This window comes from Carya illinoinensis, chromosome 1 (genome assembly GCF_018687715.1).
Source record: "Carya illinoinensis cultivar Pawnee chromosome 1, C.illinoinensisPawnee_v1, whole genome shotgun sequence".
Classification (NCBI taxonomy): Eukaryota; Viridiplantae; Streptophyta; class Magnoliopsida; order Fagales; family Juglandaceae; genus Carya; species Carya illinoinensis.
Window position 1 is genome coordinate 57,197,741 of NC_056752.1, and position 22,724 is coordinate 57,220,464.

The 22,724-nt window shown below is 37.0% G+C and overlaps 4 protein-coding genes and 1 long non-coding RNA gene across 6 annotated transcripts in view; 3 read left to right on the forward strand and 2 right to left on the reverse strand.

Annotated features, from left to right (window-relative positions):
- The first annotated feature begins 1,203 nt into the window (after positions 1 to 1,203).
- Positions 1,204 to 4,542, forward strand: LOC122292157 (zinc finger CCCH domain-containing protein 29-like). The gene is made up of 2 exons (XM_043100386.1): positions 1,204 to 1,451; positions 2,108 to 4,542. The coding sequence occupies exon 2, from the start codon at positions 2,117 to 2,119 to the stop codon at positions 4,190 to 4,192; it is 2,076 nt and encodes a 691-aa protein (XP_042956320.1). The 5' UTR covers positions 1,204 to 1,451; positions 2,108 to 2,116; the 3' UTR covers positions 4,193 to 4,542.
- A 2,279-nt stretch (positions 4,543 to 6,821) lies between these two features.
- LOC122292162 (gibberellin 2-beta-dioxygenase 8) lies at positions 6,822 to 8,843 on the forward strand. Its single transcript, XM_043100395.1, has 2 exons — positions 6,822 to 7,841; positions 8,320 to 8,843. The coding sequence occupies exons 1-2, from the start codon at positions 7,050 to 7,052 to the stop codon at positions 8,659 to 8,661; spliced, it is 1,134 nt and encodes a 377-aa protein (XP_042956329.1). The 5' UTR covers positions 6,822 to 7,049; the 3' UTR covers positions 8,662 to 8,843.
- A 1,165-nt stretch (positions 8,844 to 10,008) lies between these two features.
- Positions 10,009 to 11,393, reverse strand: LOC122292192. The gene is made up of 3 exons (XR_006236855.1): positions 11,275 to 11,393; positions 10,595 to 10,651; positions 10,009 to 10,421 (listed from the first exon to the last, which is right to left on the reverse strand). It is a non-coding gene; the product is annotated as an uncharacterized LOC122292192 (long non-coding RNA).
- Positions 11,379 to 14,903, forward strand: LOC122292183 (protein ESKIMO 1-like). Its single transcript, XM_043100425.1, has 6 exons — positions 11,379 to 11,663; positions 11,774 to 12,357; positions 12,451 to 12,622; positions 13,052 to 13,251; positions 13,345 to 13,503; positions 14,228 to 14,903. Exons 1-6 carry the CDS (start codon positions 11,523 to 11,525, stop codon positions 14,571 to 14,573), a joined length of 1,602 nt encoding a protein of 533 aa, XP_042956359.1. The 5' UTR covers positions 11,379 to 11,522; the 3' UTR covers positions 14,574 to 14,903.
- A 327-nt stretch (positions 14,904 to 15,230) lies between these two features.
- Positions 15,231 to 22,724, reverse strand: part of LOC122292171 (anaphase-promoting complex subunit 1) — a 35,883-nt gene continuing 28,389 nt past the window's right edge. Inside the window, exons 27-37 of one of the 2 annotated variants that reach the window (XM_043100406.1) lie at positions 22,544 to 22,620; positions 22,348 to 22,461; positions 22,130 to 22,231; positions 21,058 to 21,198; positions 20,339 to 20,512; positions 19,964 to 20,027; positions 19,694 to 19,833; positions 19,457 to 19,614; positions 18,379 to 18,457; positions 18,079 to 18,177; positions 15,231 to 15,869 (exon numbers count right to left, since the gene is read on the reverse strand). In XM_043100406.1, the coding sequence (XP_042956340.1) occupies positions 15,471 to 15,869; positions 18,079 to 18,177; positions 18,379 to 18,457; positions 19,457 to 19,614; positions 19,694 to 19,833; positions 19,964 to 20,027; positions 20,339 to 20,512; positions 21,058 to 21,198; positions 22,130 to 22,231; positions 22,348 to 22,461; positions 22,544 to 22,620 (1,547 nt within the window). In that variant the 3' untranslated portion in view covers positions 15,231 to 15,470. Of the gene's footprint in view, positions 15,870 to 18,078; positions 18,178 to 18,378; positions 18,458 to 19,456; positions 19,615 to 19,693; positions 19,844 to 19,963; positions 20,028 to 20,338; positions 20,513 to 21,057; positions 21,199 to 22,129; positions 22,232 to 22,347; positions 22,462 to 22,543; positions 22,621 to 22,724 lie in introns of those variants that run through there. The other variant, XM_043100412.1, reaches the window with a different exon arrangement.

Consider the following 22,724-nt stretch of genomic DNA (forward strand, 5'->3'; position numbering starts at 1 on the left):
GTTGAGTTTTTAAAATTTTTTTTTACGTGTTAAAAAAAAACTCAAATGAATATCTATAAAAATTTATATACCAATATTGTAGTAGTACTTGTCATACTCTACAAAATGATATAGCAGGTTGTCTAACCATAATACTTTAAACTTCTATTGCATATCTCCACAGCATTTAACACTTATGGTTTTTTGGTCCAACAAAAATTCTTAGATTTCTTTTTATTAATATTTATTTTATCAACATAATGTCAAAGGTTATATAATTCTTTATTTTTATTATTTTATTTGATTAACACCTAAATTTATAATCCCCACTAGGCAAACGTCCGAAGGACGTTGTGTTTCCTAGTATATTTATATATATGAATGCAAAAATATTTTGTTAGTTGTTTTAAAAAGAGTAAAATTTATTATTAAAAAAAAAATATATTTTTTGTGTGCATTTCATATTCACTCTTTACAATCACTATTGTTTTTATGCATGATGTTGGTGATCTACTTCGTCATATCCTTTGATCTGTTTTTTTGTTTTGCTTTTTCTGGGAGGATAATGATGTGTTTTATGTGTTGCATAGAAGCAACGCGTCTTGTATTGTATTATTGAATTGGAAAGGGGACAAATGACAATGGCCCAGTGTGCATGGTGGAAGGCTGAGTCAGCTATTATTATTGTTTATCTTATCCCGTTGTCGATGGGGTGTCAGCCACTTAAATTGTCATCCACTCATGCCCGACGCGGGTTGCATGCTCTCTCACCACCTTCTTCCCTATCTTTGCAATTTGCAACATGTCAAAGTATGTCCCACAATTTTTTTTAATTTCTTTATTTTTTTAAAAACAGCACTAAGTTTATAGAAACGCCTCCATAAAAATACAAATTGACATAATATATTATATTTATTTTATATTAAAAAAAACCGTTACAATCTGAAATTTCATAACAAGCTGTATTAATTTTGTAGCACGATAAGTTGTATTAATTTATGATTTTATTTATACAAGATTATTATTTTTTTATCTATTAAACTTATATATGTGATGGGCCAGGAACGGGACCGGCTTACTTAACTCATATGGATTTTGTTCGAAAAAGGATTTTGTTCCAACACGTGAGGGACAACCCCCTGAGGCGGTCAGAATCGTCGGATACACTTTGAAGGAGGTTTCGCGAATTTGACTGGCATTTGAATTTCATCTGGGTATCATTTCCCAGAAAACCAAACCGTCCATGGGAATCATTGACTTTGACTGAAAAAGGAAAGCAAAGAAAGAGCTGGGAAGAAAAGCCACACTTTCCTCCCTCCTTCGGTCTTCCTGAGCCCGTGCCCTTCGACGAACACATAAAAGGGACCGATCCCCTCGTTCCTGGTATCTCACGCTCCCAATCGAGGTCACCCTAGCAATAACAAACGCACAAGTCCCTTCTTGTACGCCCACAACGCACAACGTAGTAAAAGGTATGTTGCTTACTTTTACCTGTTTTGGTTTTTGTCGTTTTAGTTGATCAGAGAAGATTTGCTGGATTTTGATGTTTTTCCTTTATGGATCTATGCTAAGAAAATTTGTGAGATTTTGGTTGTTGGCCTAAATTTTTAAAATTTGATTCTGGGTTTGGTTGTTTGGACTGGGTCGTCGGTGTTTATGCTCTAGTTTCTTTTTTTCTTTTTTTCGTCGAAAGATTCTTAAAGAAAATTATTCTCTGGTAGGCCAAGTCACTGGCTTGAACTTGGAGCAAGGCTAACTCGTCTAAATTTTTTTCTTATGAATATGATTGTCGGTTTGTTAGTTTACTCTCCTCACTCTCACCTAGGTAGCTTATTCTATTTTTGTTAGATTTTAGAATAAATAGTGTTTACTATTGGGAGATTATAGATTAGAATGGAAAGTATTATGTTTTAATTCAATTTTTTTTGTGCTTGTTATTTATAGTCCTTGGGGTGGGGGTATTGAGTTGGGATGTAAGCAAGATCCGAATGTTGTTCTTTCGACTATTAGACGGATTTGTTGGTTTTAAACTCCGTATAACCTAGGCTTTGGTTTAAGGGTTTACTTAAAAAAAAAAAATAGTAGAATAAAGTAGAATTTTAAATTGGTTTTTGTTTGAATTTTGCAGGGTTTGGATATGTGCAGCGGCTCAAACTATAAACTTCCTTCCTTAAGCTTTGACATGGAAGGTGGATTTCAGAAACATAATAGGTTTTTTTGTGATCGCTCCATTCTGCTGGAATTGTCTGCCATGGATGATCTTGAGGCGTTCAGGAGCGAAGTAGAAGAGAAGGGTTTTGATGTCAACGAGGCAAGCTTTTGGTATTGTAGAAGAATTGGGTCAAAGAAGATGGCGTTTGAAGAGAGGACATCTCTTATGATAGCTGCCCTGTTTGGTAGCGTCAAGGTTTTGAATTATCTAATTGAAACCGGCAAGGTTGATGTCAATAGAGTTTGTGGTTCAGATAAAGTCACTGCACTCCATTGTGCTGTAGCTGGTGGTTCCAATTCTTCGCTCAGGATTGTTAAGCTCTTGCTTGATGCATCTGCTGATGCCGATTGTATTAATGCTAATGGTAATAGGCCTGTCGATTTGATTGGCCATGTGCTGAAATCACCCTCCAATTCGAATTGGAAGGCAATGGAGTTGTTGCTTAAAGGCAATATTGCAGTTGGGGAAGGTGAACGAACTGTGACCCAAGAGGAAGAGCAGCAGAAGATAGCAATGCCTCAGCTATCGAAAGAAACAACTGAGAAGAAAGAATACCCTACTGATATATCACTGCCTGACATAAACAATGGGATATATGGGACTGATGAGTTTAGGATGTACACTTTCAAGGTGAAGCCTTGCTCAAGGGCATACTCCCATGACTGGACTGACTGTCCTTTTGTCCATCCTGGGGAGAACGCAAGGAGAAGAGACCCACAGAAGTACCCCTATAGCTGTGTTCCCTGCCCAGAGTTTCGGAAAGGGACATGCCAAAAGGGTGATACCTGTGAGTATGCACATGGTGTTTTTGAGTCCTGGCTTCATCCTGCCCAATATCGAACCCGGATTTGCAAGGATGAGACTGGGTGCATGCGTAAAGTTTGCTTCTTTGCTCACAAGCCTGAGGAATTGCGCCCCGTATATGCTTCCACAGGTTCGGCTATGCCTTCGCCTAAATCTCATATGACTGGTGCACTAGACATGACAATGATGAGCCCGTTGGCTCTCAGTTCATCATCTATGTCAACGACTACTACTTCAACACCAATCATGTCTCCCTTGGCAGTCACATCATCTCCCAAGAGTGGAAGCTTGTGGCAAAACAAACTTAACCTCACTCCACCAGCCTTGCAGCTCCCTGGTAGCCGGCTAAAGACTGCTTTGAGCGCTAGAGATTTGGATTTGGATATGGAATTGCTTGGGCTAGAAAGTCATGCCAGCCAACAACAGCATCAACAGCAATTGATTGATGAGATAACTCGTCTCTCAACCTCATCTCCATCCCCATCCCCATCCCACTGGAACAAAGAATTCAATCAGATTGGAGATTTAAAAACTACTAACCTTGATGATATTTTTGGATCTCTTGATTCTTCCATGCTGTCCCAGTTGCAAGGACTTCCACTAAAACCCACAACACCAACCCAGTTACAATCTGCAAATGGGCTCCAGATGCGCCAGAACATGAACCAACTTCGTGCAAGCTATCCAACCAACCTCTCGTCCTCCCCAGTGAGAAAATCATCATCATTTGGGTTTGACTCATCTGCTGCAGTTGCGGCAGCAGTGATGAATTCCAGGTCTGCAGCCTTTGCAAAACGAAGCCAGAGTTTTATTGATCGCGGAGCAGGGATTCAACGACCTGGCCTTACCGCTGCTGGCAACTCTGCATCTATGATGCCCTCTACTCATTCAGAATGGAGGTCACCTGATGGGAAATTGGATTGGGGCATTAACGGAGATGAGCTGAACAAGCTCAAGAAGTCTGCTTCTTTTCGGTTCCGAGACAACAATGTGGCAACAACTACAACCTTGATGCCATCTACAGTTAATGAGCCAGATGTCTCCTGGGTTAATTCCTTGGTTAAGGATGTTTCTCACGAGACTTCTGGGCTTTTTGCCACAAAGAATCAGCCGTATAATTATGGTAACGCGGGAAATGAGATCCTTCCTCCTTGGCTGGAGCAGCTGTACATAGAGCAGGAGCAGATGGTGGCATAAGGAACATGACTACCTAATTTGCTCCTCGGTTATGCTGACGAAGCTTGATATTTTTTTAAATTTATATTTTTCAATTAGTATCCAATAATTGTATTACAGGTAGAAGGGGAGAAGACGTCATAGAGAACAAAATTCAGGTAAACCCAAGACCTGAAAGTTTGTGCAGGAAGAACGAGTTCCTGCTAGATTAGTTAGAAGTTGGAGAAATCTTTGATGGGAGCAACTATGGTGATTTTTTTTTATAACTAATTTACAATATCTGTGTATTTTTTTCTCTTTCCGTTGGGGTTTAATTATCGATATGGAAATGATATACGGCTAATCATTGGCAAAGAAGTAGCCATTATCTCTTTGCGGAAGTTCTGAACATTTTGTTTTTGTGCTTTATTTGATTGATAATTCATTGTGGGGGTTCCTAATCTGGTTTACTTGCAAACTGCTCACTCAACTTTAGTGGTAAACTAACCGATGGCCAAAGTAATATCCGTACACGAAATCTAGACCATGGTTCCTGAAAGCTAAAACTGCATCATAATGTTGAAATGTCGGCCACCAAATTAACCATACATTGGCGGCCATTAGGTCAGACACGTATGGCTCTTTTTGTTTATCAATTCACCTTCTTTTTCATCAAATGGCAAAATGTTAGTACCAGTAACTGCACAAAATATATGCAATAAATTCAGCAAAGATTCCTCGAACTTGTTTTACCTCAGGGCTCAGGCAATGGCAAACTTCGTCATGTAGGCCAATTTACATGTTCTTTTGACTTGTTATATTATTGCTATCATTATGGCAGAGCTGAGTGAATCTATTTTGGTAGCTGGAGAGTCGGAGCGTTCGAGTGCCGGGAAAGGTGCAACATTCGCGAGTGCGGCCCAACTTTATGACTCCTGTTTCCTGTTTTTCTTCAAGCTTAAGCTAGCTTTTTGATCGAGGTATTGGAGCCGCCCAAGAGGTTAATTCTCGACCGAACAAAACAAAATATCTATACATTTTTATCACCCACCATCCCTTCTAGCACGATGATGTCTTTTTTTCTTTTTTCTTTTTTCTTTTTCTATTTTTTGAAGTTTTGTTATAAATTTGTAGACTTTTTAATTTAAGTGACATTTGTAAAACATGGATTGGTGCTAATGGTGATGACTCACTACTAATTGTTAGTTAACTGAGTTGTAATTGGAGGGATCAATTTGGTCGTTATTAAAATGACATGGATAAAAAGTTCAATAAAAAAAAAAATTAGAGAGTAATTTGATTTTGGAGCAAACCGCAAGAATTTTTTTTTTCCTAACCATTTTGTTAATATTTTACAAGAGAAATTATGGAATTTTGTTAATTTGGACGAGATTTATTTCCTTGAATGGTTTTATAGAATTTTGTTAACATTATTTTAGTTTTTATTATCTATGAAAATCAAGATAAGATACTTTTGATTGAAGTAGTTTCCTAAAGAACGGTGCTACATCCACTGCTCCAAGCGGAACCGTTAGTTATGTTAGTTAGTTATGTTACTGTGTTTTTATTTATTTTATTATTACATGTATTTTTTAAACACTTTTAAATATATATTTTAAAAAAAAAATTCACAACATTATTAAAAAACACTCCTTAATCACAAAATAAAAAATTTTTCTTAAAAAAATATCAACAGTAACTCCGACGAGCTGAGAGCGGACTATCATTTTTCTTTCTTAAATTACTTTCGACACTTGGATTAAATAGTAAATACAAGAAAAATTGTGCCCATAGAGAAATCTGAGGAAACTTTCAAAAGCCCATTTTCAAAGACGGCCTTAGCCGTTTGAGTTGGGTCGAAGGTATAACCTATAGGCCATAGCCGATTATTTTTTGGGCGAAAAGTTAGCTAACACCAAAATTAAAAACCCATTAAAATGGCTCCCAAATAATATAGGGGCTAAGGGCATTGGGTGCATTATCAATACGTTTGACCCTAGGCCTTCATCTAGAGCGCCTTGTGTTTGCAGAATTCAAGCCACTTTCAGCCGAAACTTGAGAACTTGCACACAAGGCAAATCACGCGTACTCTGTTATTTTCTCATTATTTATCTTCTACAGCAGAAGAAAACTAAATTATAAAAAGAAATAATTGAAAATTCCTAAAGCATATTCCAATATCCTTCTGCAAACAGAACACTGAAGAGTGCACCCGTGTCTCTGCTTTCATCCAGCTTCCACAATCAAAAGAGGCACAACTTCCCTCGCGACAAGGGACCAGACTGCCACTACTCTTCGCCTGCAAAAGAGTAACGAATTTTTAGGAATACAAAAAAACTAAAATAATTTTGCTGACGGCCACTTGCTTTGGAGTTATTAATTCCTGTTGCTTTTTCCAGCTCAAACCCTCGACCCTCCCTTGACGCTAACATTTCACCCTATCATTATCCTACTTAATTATTGCTGGAAGTGGAATTTTCCAATACAGAACGCGACGGAAATAATATGTTATTCCAAGTGGCAATCGATTGATGTCAGAGCATTTTTCACAATTTTTTCTTTTCACTCAAATTATATTCATTATCTCAATATTCTCTTCTGGATTTAAATGGATCGGAAATTTGGATACAAAATAGTGTTGCATTTTCCACTATTGGAAGGAGCACATTCAATATGACGATTAGACTCTTTCGATAGTGTCAAAAGGGAAGATACTATTATCGCTATCGTTTTGGTAACTCGTGGCCCCCACAACATTAACTTTTGGTGACAAATGTCCAATTCTCCTCCTGCATAAACATATCACGGAGGTGTTATTAATCAATCCTCTTCTACACTGTCCCTCTAAATTCTAAAGATCGTCGTGTCTATTTTTTCTTTCTTTCTAGGCTTCCGCATCATGGCATCCTCGACTCCCAAGCAACAACAACAGCTATCAAACATGTACGGCGCCACCGCAGCCCCACCACCTACCCCGTCGACGCAGCCCAACAATCTCTTGTCAACGTCAGATGCCGCCGATGCCCTCTCCAGTATCCTCCACCGCTTCCCACCAGCTCTCTCCCTCCCCACTCGTTGCTCTCCGACGGTAACTTGTCCGCCCGTAGTCTCTATCTCCGACCAAAACCCCACTCTCCTTGATGACGTCCTCACCGCCTCTTCCCAACTCGGTATCTTTCAACTCACCGATCATTCAATCCATTCCCGACTCGCTCGCTTGGCCGAGTCAGAGTCGCTCGCTCTCTTCGACCTTCCCAATGAAAAAAAAGAATCGTATTTTCCCAAGAACTGGCCTGTGGGGTACGAAGGTGCCGATGACGAAGACGGCGACGGACTCGGCGAGTCGTTCCGCTTGGAGTCCTCGTGTTCTGCTGAATTGTCGTTGGATTCTCTGCGGGAGTTCATTGGAGCTCTGGAGAAGGTCGGGTTAAGGATCATCGAATTACTTTCCACGGCAGTGGGCTTCGAGAATCCAACAGAGGAAGATCCGACCCGTTTTCACTCATTGATGTGGATTTCGGAGGCTTTACCCGGCAATAAACCGATAATGGCAGGTGGGTTTTACCCATATATAGTCTGTATGCAGTATCAAATCAGGTACCAGAAGTATTCACTGCTGGCGGATTCAGGTTGGGTTTCCGTGTCGCCCCAAGTAGATTCAATCATGGTTACGCTTGGTGACATTGCTCATGTGAGTTCTTCCTTTATTTATTTTTAGTTTATTTTCTGGTTAATATTTTCTTATCAGTTTTATCTTCTGGATAATCTAATCCTTCAAGGTCTCACGTAACTCGAAGGTACGGGGAGCAGAAAACAAAAAATCTAAATGATAATATCACGCGCAATATCTTTAATCTTGCTTTTTTTGTTTGGTAATCTTTGCTTAGAAAAAGAAACCAAAGGTGGTAGGGTACATGCAATGCGAAAATTTCAAAGCAATCTGATATCTATTCTGTACTCTAACGAGGCTCAACAACCAAGATTTTATCACACACACGCAATGAAATGCATATTGGGACCATAGATCAGACCAAACATGTTTGAAAAATAAAACATGATTGGACATGGCCAATGTCATGTATCCGATCGAGATGTTATATAAAATTATGTTATGGTGTTAAAACGACCTTAGTCTTTATTAATGAAGTTAATAGTAATAATAATAATAGGTGTGGAGCAATGGCAAGTTAAAGAAAGTGAGAGGAAGAGCAATGGCACATTTGGGAGATGCCAACAACAACAAGAAGGACAACAACTCGCGGTGCATATCAATGTCGTTGCTGCTCACTCTTCCTGTGGACAGTAAAGTCTCTTCCCTCCTCCCCAGGCCAATAGGTGGCAATGATCAGGAAACAGATGAACAAAAAATTCAAACTGATGGTAGCGCGTGTCATGAGCAGCAAGAAGAGATCAGATCAAAGTTCAACTCCTTTTGCTTCGAGGACTATGCTTGGAGAGCCTATCATGAACGCCTTCTCTTCAAAGACCCTCTTGACAGATACCGTACTTAAACTCTATTTTTTTTTTTCCCCCTTGTCGTCACCAATTCCCTCTGATAATTGGTTTGTTTTTTATGACATTGGAGTTCTGCTGATGCTGCTACTACGCATTTTGCTTCAAGTTTTCCCTTATATATATGTTGGTTGTTGGTAAAATACGTTAAAAGTAATCGTACGTGTGTTCGAGTTAAGATGATTTTGAGTTTGTTGTCACCGACAAAGCAACACTCACTCTAACAAGCTGACAATAAAGAAGGTATCCTTGGTAATGGTATTGGAAGTCATCGTATGCAGCTTATTAGATTTTTTTCAATTAATTGATGAGATATATAGAGTTCGTTTTGATCGGCTCAGATGCTCGAATATTTGTGGGGGTTATCAATCATATTTGAGAAATGATATTTGCAATTATGGTTGTGCAAGCGGCGTGTAGTCACTTTGAAAAAAATGAATTAATATGGAATCTACATGAAAAGAAAACTAATTTTTTAATCGTGGACTTCACTCTTTTTTAAAACGATTACGCAATGTTTACAATTTTCCAATTATATGTAGCATTGTTCGTAAGATTTATTTTGAAAATTCTATCCAATATCTTGAAGAAATCGATCTATTTACATTTGTGTACAATGCCCTTGGGCTTCCAATAGGCGGGTGGATCTAAGGTTTGGAGTGCTTGAAACGGATGGGCCCTAAAAAGTTACACATTCGATTGAGTCGGCTCTGCTTCGCCTATGACGAAGGCTAGGCTTGGAGAATTTTCACAGTAGTGCCCGTGGATTTCGAGGCAAAATTGATCCTTTTATCTGGGGCCTTTTAAATCTTTATGTTACGAATAAGGCCAGCAAAACACACAGTCCGGCTAAAATGCAAGTGTCTTTTTTATTTTTAAGTTCAATTATTTTATAATCCAGGTTATGATGCCACTTCAACAAAAATAACAAAGTTTATTTTATCTAAATGTAAAACCGTCATAAAAAATAATTGAAAGGTTTTGTATGTTTATCATTATAATTGCAATATAACATCTGTCATTCTATTTAAAAGTTTTTATTTCTTTTTTGTCATGTGAAATCGCAATAAATTTTTTTATATCCAGTCATTTTTGCGTATTTATTGCGTATTCTATTCATATGATTAGTTGTATTAATTTTTTTAATATAAAATAACTGATTTGACAAATCACATCAATATCAATACTTTACGTTGTGTATATGCCTTTCAAATATCTAAAAATATATTTTGAGACGGTAAAACATAAAAAGATTATTGATTTCGTATCGCATTAATCTTAAAATTATCTCATTAACTAGTGTTTTGATATCATGTCAATTTACTATTAACTTGTCAAACGTGAATTTAATCGCTGATTGATATCTTAGCAGTAATGTATACAGTAAGTTAAGATGTTTTTTTTTCCCCCCCTATTTTGGCTGTGAAACAGGCATGTGACTGTAAATTTCTCTCTCTCTCTCTCTCTCTCTCTCTCTCTCTCTCTGTGGGATTTCATCTGCTTACCTTAGCTTGGAAAAAAAGCAATGTTCCAACCTTCAAGCTGACGCCCAGAGGAAGAGAAGTGAGCAAGTACACAAACAAGATGGTGGTGTTCTCGGACAGAAAAATCAGGGGTTCCTTAGGCTTTACTTTTCTCAAACATAAAGCTACTAATCATTCAGATTTGTTTTGGTTTTCAAACGAAGGATTAAGATCATTCAGACCCTTGATTATGCATCAACTGCTGTTGTGTAGTTGTTGAGACAAAGGAGCATCACCTGAATGAATTTAGCAAAAAAGAAGAGATTATTATTTGGCATTTCGACTTTTACACGAAGATAATCAAACTGCACCAACTTAAAACATTGACATGCAAAGCTATTAGGTGAGTGTGAATAGACCGATCACAATTATCATTACCATATAATCAACCATTTGAATGGGGCCCTACCTTTATTTATTGTTCTTGCTGGGTCGCCCACAGTCCAGTGCAAAATCTTTTTAAAGCCTGGAAAAGCAGAAATAAACTAATAAAAGTCGTTCCCTTAATGTTCAGACAAAACCAAGAGGAAAGGGGAAAAAAGTGGGAGTTGGGGTCTCCGATCGAAGGTTTTGGCTTCGGTCTAGTACAAGTGATCCTGTTTCGGGTAATGAACAAGATGTGGAGTCCGAGTTAAAAATTGGACAAAAAAGAAAGAAAGAAAAAGAAATGAAGCGTGCGCTTCATTCAGACATAAATTTGGCCTATAAAATATGATTAATTAAAAGCATTCTATTTAATTATAGTAAGTTGACGTGGTATCAAATGATCAGCGGTTATTTTTAATAGTATTTTTTAAATAAAAATATTCTTGAGAAAAAAAGTAAGCAAGGAATAATTTGTCATATTTTTTATTTGAAAACTAGTATTTACGGGTTTAGAATAGACAAATCTCGCATACTTATTTTGAAAAAAAAAATATGTGATTCATATAAAAATATTAATTTTTCAATTATGAATCATATTAAAGAAAAATACGCAAGATTTGCACACTATTAAATTATATATAGCATTACGTTTCTCATTTTTGGTAAATTAATTCAAATAAAAAGTATAGAAAAATGCAGAAGACAAGGGAAGCAGCTGCAAACCGAAACAAAACTAGGATCCTTTCATCTTGTGATCAGTTCAGTTGTCCATTTGGGTTGACCATCTCTGGCATCTCAAATCTGTCACTGTTCAGGCTTCAGCTTCGAGTCCCAAAGGCAGATAATAACTCACTGTCTAAAACAAAGACACATAACGCCACCATACCCTTCATCCGACTGAGATTGGGACCAACTTGGGAAAGCTTTAAAATCACTTCTCTCTCTCTCTCTCTCTGTGCAATTGTTTGTAAATGGAAGTAGTTAGTGAAGGATGTAAGGAAAAAAAAGCTGAGAAAGACAATTCTCCTTCCACCAAAAGCAAAACCAGTTTCTTGAAGACAACCATCTCACCAAACCCCCATTTAACAAGCCAAAGCCTTGGTACAACCAATGTAAGTCTGTCTTTCTCTTCCATGTTGCTCATTTCTTTCTCTATATTTCTATCTCTCTCTCTCTCATCATCTACAGCATTTCCCTCTTGCTCAATTTCTCTCCCATGCAGCCACCTCGCCGGAAAGGACCTCTGTTCTCCGAAACGGGAGCAATGAAAGGCCGCAAGAGCAACAACCTCTCTGCACTCGTTGTGGTCTTTTCGGTATTCCTTTTCGGGGTTTTCATGTACAATGAAGACGTGAAGTCCATTGCGGAGTTTCCTTTCTCGCGGACTAAACAACAAGAAATACAAGAAGAGCCATCCCAACAAACCAGCCCTCTTCAAGAAACTGAAGACAAGGGTGTTCAAAATGAAGTGTCAGTTACGATGAAGTCGAGGACTAAACTAGAATCCCAGGAAAATAATTCCGAGGAAAAACAAGAGCCGGTGGATTTGAAATCGATTATGGCAAAGGAAGAGGAGCAAAAGATCGAATTGCAGGTTGCCGAGGACGACGATGAAGAGGTTGAATTGCCTCCAGCGGATTGTGACTTGTTTACAGGACAGTGGGTTCTCGATAACGCGACCCATCCTTTGTACAAAGAAGATGAATGTGAATTTCTGACAGCGCAAGTGACTTGCATGAGGAATGGGAGAAAGGATTCTCTGTACCAGAATTGGAAATGGCAACCAAGATCTTGTTCTTTGCCAAAGTCAGAGACTTCAAAAATTTTGAGCTGTTTCTTATTCTGTTTTGTTTCTGGGATCATTAATTTATATGTTTGTGTTCATGGTTTTGTGTAAAGGTTCAAAGCTAGATTACTCCTCGAGAAGCTAAGAGGAAAGAGACTTATGTTTGTAGGAGACTCGTTAAATAGAAATCAGTGGGAATCTATGGTTTGTCTGGTTCAATCTGCTGTTCCTCCTGGCAGGAAGAGCTTGAACAAATCTGGCTCCCTTTCTATTTTCAGAATCGAGGTAACTCTCTCTCTCTCTCTCTCTCTCTCTCTCTCTCTCTCTCTATTACACATGCACTAGGGGTCCTTACCTTCCCTAACCTTTTATTAGACAAAATATACAAAGCATTTTCTTTTTGGTTTTTTAATGATCACTAATCATAGCCGTGATTTAAGGGTGCCTATAACATCAGTGCCTTTCACTTTATTGTTAACCCTGATTGACATAATAATTATTTAAAGCATAGTTTCCAAGTTTTGATTTTCCATGTCGGCAATGCACTCGGCATTTTCAAATGACTATGGGTAGGAGGGGGTCTCATAGCTCATGCATGACATGCTTGCTAGTTAATGTATGCGGTGGTTAAGAATTGGCATATTAGAAAGCAAGGTGGGCATCGCTTCAGAAATGGGCTATGAACTTGGAAGACTTCTCCATGTGAATTTGCAGGACTATAATGCTACGGTGGAGTTCTATTGGGCCCCATTTTTGGTCGAGTCAAATTCAGATGATCCAAATATGCACAGCATATTGAATCGGATAATCATGCCTGAATCAATCAAGAAGCATGGCGTTAATTGGAAGGGCGTTGATTACCTTGTCTTTAACACCTATATATGGTGGATGAACACTTTTGCTATGAAAGTCCTGTGAGTTCTTAGCTCATTGTTCCTTGTTTTGTATGATTGGATTTGTATTTTAATTAAATAATATCATTGATGTTTATTTATCTCATGGAAAAGACGAGGATCGTTCGATGAAGGGTCCACCGAATACGATGAGATTGATCGGCCAACAGCATACGGGAGAGTTTTGAAGACATGGGCCAACTGGGTGGATGAAAATATAGATCCAAATCGAACTACCGTATTCTTCAGCAGCATGTCCCCTCTGCATATCAAGTATTAATACTCCTATCCTCAAATTTATATTCGCCATTGATTTTACTGGGTTTAAATTCTGATTTTTTTTTTTTAAATGCTTTCCTTGAGCCGAAACGATAAAACAAAACTTCGATAAAAGTTTTGAGTTCTCAAGCGTTACAATTATAGATGATTAATTTCCATCAAATTACATAAGATTAATACATTTGCGCCATTAATTTTTCAGCTCAATTATCTTTATCATATGATTTTCCATTCAATTTCTTTTTCTTGTTGATAGATTGAAGCGAGCTTAACTATTCAAACTTTTCTAATTAATGAATTAAGTGAGTCTCGGTGGTTGATATTGTGGGCCTGTTATCTCTAAGCATGATTTGACTTCAGGTGGCTAGATATCCTTTTGGATCTTTGGTTGCTCAACCACCATATTCTTTCTTAGAATTTTATTTTTTACAAGCAAAATCGCGTATTAATCTACGTATTAATATTGATTCATTCATATTCAAAATTTAAATTAGTACTGTTTTTAATAAAATCTACTTTTTGACCAATCACATTTTATTAGTGTGCAATTATGCTTACAACTAGATTTTTTTTTCTTCCTAATACTACTTCTTTGTTTTTTAAAAGCTTTCTAAGACTCCAATCATCGTTGTATCCTTGAAATTGAAATTGAGCAACATTGAGCTTTTCCACTTTGAAAGATGACGAGTTGAACTAATCAATGTGCATACTGTAATAGGAGCGAGGATTGGAACAATCCAGATGGCATAAAGTGTGCTAAGGAGACCACTCCAGTTCTAAACATGACCAAATTGCGAGTAGGCACCGACCGCAGACTCCTCGTTATTGCAAACAATGTGACACACTCCATGAAAGTGCCCGTCCACTTCATAAACATCACCACACTCTCCGAGTACAGGAAAGATGCACATACCTCGGTCTACACCATCCGTCAAGGCAAAATGCTAACACCCGAACAACAGGCTGACCCGGCCACCTATGCAGACTGCATCCATTGGTGTCTTCCTGGATTGCCCGACACGTGGAATGAATTCCTCTACACACGTATCATCTCCAAATCTTGACACATACAAGTTCATTTTTTGTTTCGTTATTTTCTTCTTATTTTATTTTTGGTTCTCTTACATATCATTTATTTGTTTCCCTTGTAAGTTCATGTAATTCTCCTTCAATTTCCTCCTTTAGCTTTCTTATAGCTTGGTTTCTAGGGACGAACCATTGAATTTTTTGGGTTCTCTGCCTATTTGAGAGTGGTGGGAAGCTAAACATACCAAATTTCTGCCAAGTAGGCAATAGTTGCCTAAAAGCCAAGAAAAGGAGATAAGTTGATACACATCTGAATTATTCAATGCATACTCTGAAAAGAAAATAAAATGACCAGAAATTGTATGTAAGGCCCAATTGCTTTTCATTTTTATTTACGAAGTGCCCGTTTGCTATTGTTTCTATATCAGCCATTGAACGTACATCCGTATACCATCAATTGAAAATCTGAAAAAAACACTGAAAGTTTGTTTTAGGACATGATACTTCCGTTTAAGAAGAAACATCAATACCTGTATATTGTAGTTGTAAAATCATAGAAGCGAAGAAGCTCGCCTTTTCAACTGCTTTCTGTCTTTCGTAACCAATCTGCTTAGAAGTGCTACAAAGATTCAAGGGTCAATTCCATTTGGCACCAAACCTACGGAAATGCAACGGATATTTTCATGGGGAAGCAGTTGCAAAATTTGATGGTGCCTTAGTTCATACTCATACCTCTTATCTTACGTTACATACTCGTACCTGTCTTGTAGTTTTCTTGTCAATTTTCCACCCCCATGTAGACACAATTTTCTGGTAACATTCCGAATACACTACCCTTCATATTTACAAAGCCTAACTTCTAAAACACGAAAAGAGCTACACCAAGAATAAATTACCAAGACATACCGTTTCTTTAATGAGACATAATGTAGGACTCATGCTACTGACTTACAGGAAGACAAAAACTTATCCATCTCACCAATAGCATTGATGTGAGTGGTTGGAAATAACAAACGCAACAAGGGAATCATAGAAGGTGACATGAGCTTGGGTTTGATTTTCTTGACTGCTGTATTGATCACAGATGGTGCTGGTACCCCAAACCACTGAAGGTACCATGAAAGAAGTATTGAGCCATTCTCTCCCAGGGATCCCCCGATTGGCCACCTACCAGAGTTCAAATAATTGCACAAATCTTCCTTCAATTCTGGAGAAAAATTTAGGAGATCATCCACCCGTTTTCTGAGAGACCCTATGAATTTAGATTGAACAATGCCGCCTTTAGAAGTGGTCAATCTTCCACTCAACAAAGCTTCAGTGTACGTCAGTGCAAGCTGTAAGCAGAAATGGGTAGTTATAAATTATTTTCCTGATAATGTTAGGGATTAAAATCCAACATCATAAAAACCGGGCAAACTAAATACAGAAAAAAGAAGATTAATAACGAATATCAACCACTAAGCATATTCAATCAGCACGCATCAATGTTTTTATCTATCAAACGGCAGGGCCAACACAGTTATCCATTTCTTAGAGATACGAGTACAACCCTGATCCAGACGCATGTATCCATAGCCATCTAATTATTATCTCATACCGATAAACTCAATTGAATATCCCTTCACCTCGTTCTCATGCCATGAAAAATTAAAAAACATCACACATTTTCTCCTAATCATGGTAGCTAGCCATATTATTAACAGAAAACAATAAAGAACAAGACCAGAAAAAAGTTAATATATTGAATTAACAAGAAACCATTTAATATGATCATTGACACAAGCTGACTTAATGATGAAAAGAAATCCCCTAGTTTCATGCGAAAATGAGCCAAAGCTGGCACCAATATTCTCTGCTTCAGTTGACCTAAATGTAACAATCCGGCATCCAATACCAAGTCCGACATACAGCTCATAAACATTTTGGGTAAATATTGTTACATAAGGGTGACAATATGTGACACGACCTGTTAAACCCACATGAACACAACACAATAATAGCGGGTTTAGGTTTAGTTTTAACGGATTTGAGTTAAAAAGGGGTTAAGAGACGATTACTTAACGGATTGATAACGAGTCAACCCATTTTGACTCGTTATGATCCGTTAAGAAAGTTAAAATTACAACTATACCCTTATACCTAAAAGTAAAATTGTTGGAATTTTAATTTCGATATTTTTATTGTTTGTATTGTAATTTTGAACTTGTAGTTAAATTTATATTTTTTATAGATATTGTGATTTTAACATTTATATAAAATTATGCTAAACTTAAATAAGGTCAAATGGGTTAATTTCGAGTTTGTTCAACCTATTTACATAAACGGATTGAAATGAGTCGGGTCATGTTAACCTATTTCGTAGTATTCATTAAGAGTGGTGCTAGCGGGCCGCCCAGCTTTTACAGCTAGCACAAATCTGTAGATGTTTTTTTTTTTTGTATCAATTTCTTTTAAGTATTTTTTTTAATTCTTAATCATTAAAAAATTAAAAAATATATAAATTCACTAAAAATCACTTCTTTAATCACTAAGTAAAAATAAATAAAATTAAAAAAATTAAAATACTCAAGCGGTAACTTTGAGAGGGCTAAGTAGCATTTCCATTCATTGATGGGTCAAAATAGGTTGTGTCGTGTCAACCAATTATATTAATGGGTCATGTTAGGGTTTGAAATTTTGACACGATAAGCTTAACAGCTCGTGTTTGGATTGACCCATAAAGTATAATATACATGTCTTGACACGACACGAACACAACCCATTAACTCGATTTAACACCCCTAATCTTGTAGTTCAGGATTAAAAAACTCTTAGCACTTTTTTCCTTTTGCTAGTTAAGGTGGATCTCTTGTATTCTTCTTGTGTACTGAGGTAGCACCCTTTTTTGTCATTAATAAATTCTATTTTTACTAAAAATCCAGGATGAAAAATAAATGAAAGGGTTGTAGGGGCCACACATGTTTCGATGCTCTGCATGGATGTGGTGGGTTTCAATTAGAAATCATATATGGGGTCAGTGCAAATCCAAGCACTGATAGTATATTCATGGTTTTATGCAACTTATTGGGTTGAAAAGACTAGTAATCATACAAGATTATATATGACAAAAAATGTCTTTCATAATTATTACTTTCAATGGATTTGAGTTGTAATTAGGTTTTATCTACCCAAATCTGAGAAACACCAAACTGGCAGGTTTGGAAGTAAAATGAGATACAAAATTCTCATCTCATCTCATCATTACAACTTTCCCAAATTCTCACACAAAATATAATAAACAAATTAACTTTTTCAAATCCCAAAATAATAATAATATTAAAAAATAATATTTTAACCTTTTATTTCAAATTCAAAATTCTCATTTTACTTCCAAACCTAGAATCTTAGCCAGGTACTGTTCAGATTGGATCGTCTTAACCACCAGTTCAATTTTGGTTGCTTAAAGCATGAATCTAGTTATTTCAGCACATGCCGGTAGAAATCTCTACGAAAAATGACTTGGTACAACTAGATGAACAAATTACCAGACGTTTAGAAACTTACTTTTAGACTAGAGATAAAGAGTGAGTCACCAAAAACAACAGTACCACTGGTAACCTGATCAGCCATAGATGCAATTGTCGTGTATAATGACAAATAAACCTGCACCATATCAGAAAATTAAACACAAGAAGTTTCTGCAAAGCAAGAAATGCAACATTTGACAAGCATTTAACAAGATGAAGCAAGCATAGACCAGCTATATGTGTTCCATCAGAGAGAAACTTATTATAGACCTGTAAATTCATACATTTCACTGAATTGAAAGGCACAGATAGCTCATTGCTGCCAAATTTGAGTTACCTGTAGAAGAGCTGGTCTGTCCTTGCTCACGCACTCAAATAACACTTGCAAACAAAATTCCTGGAAATCAACATCAGACCTGCAAAGATGTTCAATTAGGAGAATAAACAAGAAAATAAATGCATCTGCTTAGGGTGAGAAAAAGAAAAGGTAGCAGCACCATATGCAAGTTATCACTATTCTAATGATTACAAGGTTGATTCATGCTAAGCAAGTGCACATTTTTAGGAGTATCTTAATGATGGTTTGCTCATACTTAAAAGAACCTAAGCATGGGGGTTACAAACATGAATCCTTCCATCAAGAGCAATATTTTTTTTTATCAGTAATATTTCATCAAGAGCAATATACTCCATTGAGTGTATGAAATTGACATTAATTAACTCCAACTTTATCCATGGAATCATGAATAGCAGATTTGGCTATTCGCGATAAAATTTTCTCAACCGACTATAAAAGTATTTCATATAAGTGTATTCATTTATTTACACTTTGACATGTTTAATATCCATCGGTTTGCAAAGTTCTGAAATGTTAGTTCTTTTATACATTGTTGAACTCTAGTATCAATCCACTCTATATGTATGTTGTTGAAAATATACTTAATTTATTATATTTGGGGCTCATTTTTTTATCAAATAAGTTACTAAACATTTTGAATAATCCTCTCATACTTATCCAATTATAATGAAACCCCAAGTGTTTCCACTGGAAAATAAAAAGGAATACCAATTAATTGCAGTTCTGAACCACTTTATATAGCATTAAATATTCTATGAAGTCTATGCTCAAACACACCATACTGGAACAAAATTCATTGCCTAGAATTCCCAAACTTTGATATTTAAATGGTTACCCCTTCACAATCACGTTATATAAGAAAATAATATAATGAGACAATAGCATACGACCGACCATAACCCTGGAATTGTCTAATGCATAACCAGATCTAGAATATGAAAGGAAAAAAAAAAAATGAGTGAATTTTAAAAAAATAAATAAATAAAGATTATTGGGTTCTTCAATATGAAAAAAAAAAAAGGTCATTTAGACAAGATGTCAGTAAAAATATACTTGCCTGTCATTCCAAGAACGGTCACAGCAGAGTTGTGCAAAAGCGATTAAGCTAGGATCAGATGAGAAGGTACTGACCAACTGATCAACTGTAACTGTACAAGGTCCATTTCCACGGACAGTAGTTGATTCACATGATGCAGAACTTGTTAAGCCAAATACCTGGATCAAAGAAAACTTGATATCCACTCAACGATACTATAGATAAAGCAGTAAAGTGTCACTGTGGTAAAATAGTAACCTTGTGCATTGCTCGTGACAGCAGAGACTGACAGCCCACAGGATCATCAACATATGAACAAGCTCCGACCTTCCGTTTGATATACAGGACACCAGAATTAAATGGGTTATTCTTGTCCCAGAAAGTCCACCAAGATTTATCTGTCCAACACTAAAAATTATTCCATTTGAAGCATCTTGAATTGAAACAAAATAACGGAAGGATAATAGTGATTTATCTGTTAAAAATTAAATTGAAAAAAAAAAAATAGAAAGGTGTGGCATTATATACCTTCAGGGTAAAGCTCTATTACTTGCGGCCAGTACCGAGGGCCACAAACACGTATTGTCTTCAACTGCAAGCAACATATCAGATAATCCATTAGTCATGGAATAACTCTCTAGCACAATGAACTTAGCTGAGAAGACAGGTTCTATACTCCATCAATCATGGGAAATGGAAGGCAAAGGAAACAATAAGGTGTGTGCCAAAAGAAAAAAGGCCCATAATAGCTCCAGTACGCTTTATGAAGGAAAGTGTGGTCCGCATAATGAATTGGTTCATGCAAGGCCAGCAGTGCCCCCAGAAGATTCCAATTTTAATTGAGAGAAAGCATCGAAGGGGAAGATGAGGAATTATGCATATCCTTGAAATTATGAAACTTACAACAGCACGTTCTGGCAGAAGACAAGGGGTAACCTCACAAAAACTTGTTTCTGCATAATGTTCAGTTTCCCTAGTAGTAACTTCAAGAGGGGCATACACCGGTAGACCAGTATCAACGTCAACTGTCTGGATCCAGCGAGCCTCTGTAGCAAGGACATACAAATGCCGAAATGCCTGGAAATACACTTTCTTCAGAAAAACAAAGAGCAGTAACAATCGGATAAAGGAGGAAGGGGAGAAGCACCAAGCCATCCATCATAAATCACAGATGCAATAAATTTGGGCTTTGTAGCAAGTATCTTGATACCAACTATTAGGACTTAGGTTCAAATTTCCATATATGAAAATATAATATATTTTAAAAGTAAAAACTACATTGCAAGAACTAGCAGTTCTTAAAAATCATACCAAGTTGACTGGTTGATGGCTGACCTTGACCAAATTTTCAATTCTGGATGGTTTTTATCACAGAAATGGCCTCAGGGGTATGGACAGGAACTTAGGCGGTACCCCATTAAGGTAGTTTAACCAGCCAATCCACTTTTAAGAACACTTCTCATGAGCTTATTAGTATGAAATGGGATCAATGCAGCATCCAAAGCCAATTAAAATTTTTGCCATGCTTTTGTTGAGCTTTGAACTGTTCCCAATTTATTTGCATAATCTCTTCTATCATATAGTCCTGATCCATAAATAAACAGTTCAAGACCTAATTATACCTGGAGGTGGCATCGATTGTCATTTGGTCCAGTAGGCAAGCGTGGATACAGAGTGATCAGTAAAGCAGCAATAGAACTGTTGCTAGTGGAAAATGTTCGCATTCCTCCCCCAAGAAACAAGAAACCAATGGCTAAGCTAACCTGGGTCATGCAAAGTTTAAAATGAGTGTTCAAATGCAGAAATGATCTCTCAACTTAGAATGAAAAGATTTGACATGGTGTCATCATCGAGAAAGATGCCCACCTAAATGCAAAATTCACCCCAAAACACCAAGGTAAATATATATATTTAGATCAACATTGATCCAAACAGGTATCTGATGCTTTCCATATTATTTGAAAACTGAAAAATCTAGAGAATCTTCCACAAATGACACATAAAAGATTTTATAAGATTTTCACATGACAATCAGTTCTTCAAGTAATAAGATGGAAGTGGAGCAGAAAAGTAAGACCCTTGCAGCGGTGGAACCGGATTTACACTTTGGGAGAGGGGGGGGGGGGGGGGGGGGGGGGGGGGGGCGGCGGGGCGCGGAATTATGAAAAAAAAAGGTTTTAGGCTAGGTCACCCGGTTATCATTGGCTTTGTAATTAATTCACAAGGCAGTGCAAGCATGATTAATATCTTGTGACACATGGTTGAAACAAAGGGAAACATCTTACAACCCACTTGGGGGATTGCATAATCCATTTTCCTAGATCGAACAATTTCACTTGGTTTTATCCCTTTTAGTTTTCTCATAATCCATTTTCCTAGATCGAACAATTTCACTTGGCTTTATCCTTTTAGTTTTCTCATAATCCATTTTCCTAGATCGAACAATTTCACTTGGCTTTATCCTTTTTGTTTTCTTGTGACACGTTTATTGGCAGATGTTTTGAAGTTCGTGTAATGCATCAAAAGAATTTTTCTTATCCATAAAATTTTGCTGGTTTTTCAACATCTTTTAGAAGTATCATGACAAGCCCATGATAAATCGATCCATGGGTGAGAGCTCACAGAATATGGTAAAACAACGAATATACAGTCCCTAGAGGCAATGTGAGATCTGATGTACAAAACAAAGCTTACCGCCATCTGAATACCATAATTAGCATGCCCATCAGCAGGATTCCTGCTGCGGAGAAATCTTAATAATCGAAAGGTTTGTAGATGTCCAGAACCAGCCATAACCTGCACCCTCAGAACATTTGGACAAGGGATTTTAGCCAAAATTATTATTTTCAGGGCATAAAACAGCAAAATGACGGTGATGGTAAAATTTAAAAACAAACAGTAGTTCAATTTACCACAGAGAGGGAAAGAACAATGAGGTGAAGGCACGTCTCCAATGTGCCCCGATCAATGTAGTGAGACAATCCCTTTGGGAATATATTTCCACTTGTAGCAGAAACAGGCTTGATCTATAAATATTAAGAACATTCACTTGTAAATAGACGGATAAATTTAAGTTGAAATTGAGGTGCCTCAAACTTAATATCAGACCTCATTAAGGAAGTACATAGCATATTCATAAAGTAACTCCTGTGCATCTCCATTCTTTGTGCCAGCAAATCTCAACCCTGCCCATAAAGAAAACAAACTTAAAGCTAAAGATAACAACAACAGGTCTAAGTTTAGCTTCTATTAATTTGCTGCAAGATGATCCCCAAGGAAGCAAATAAAA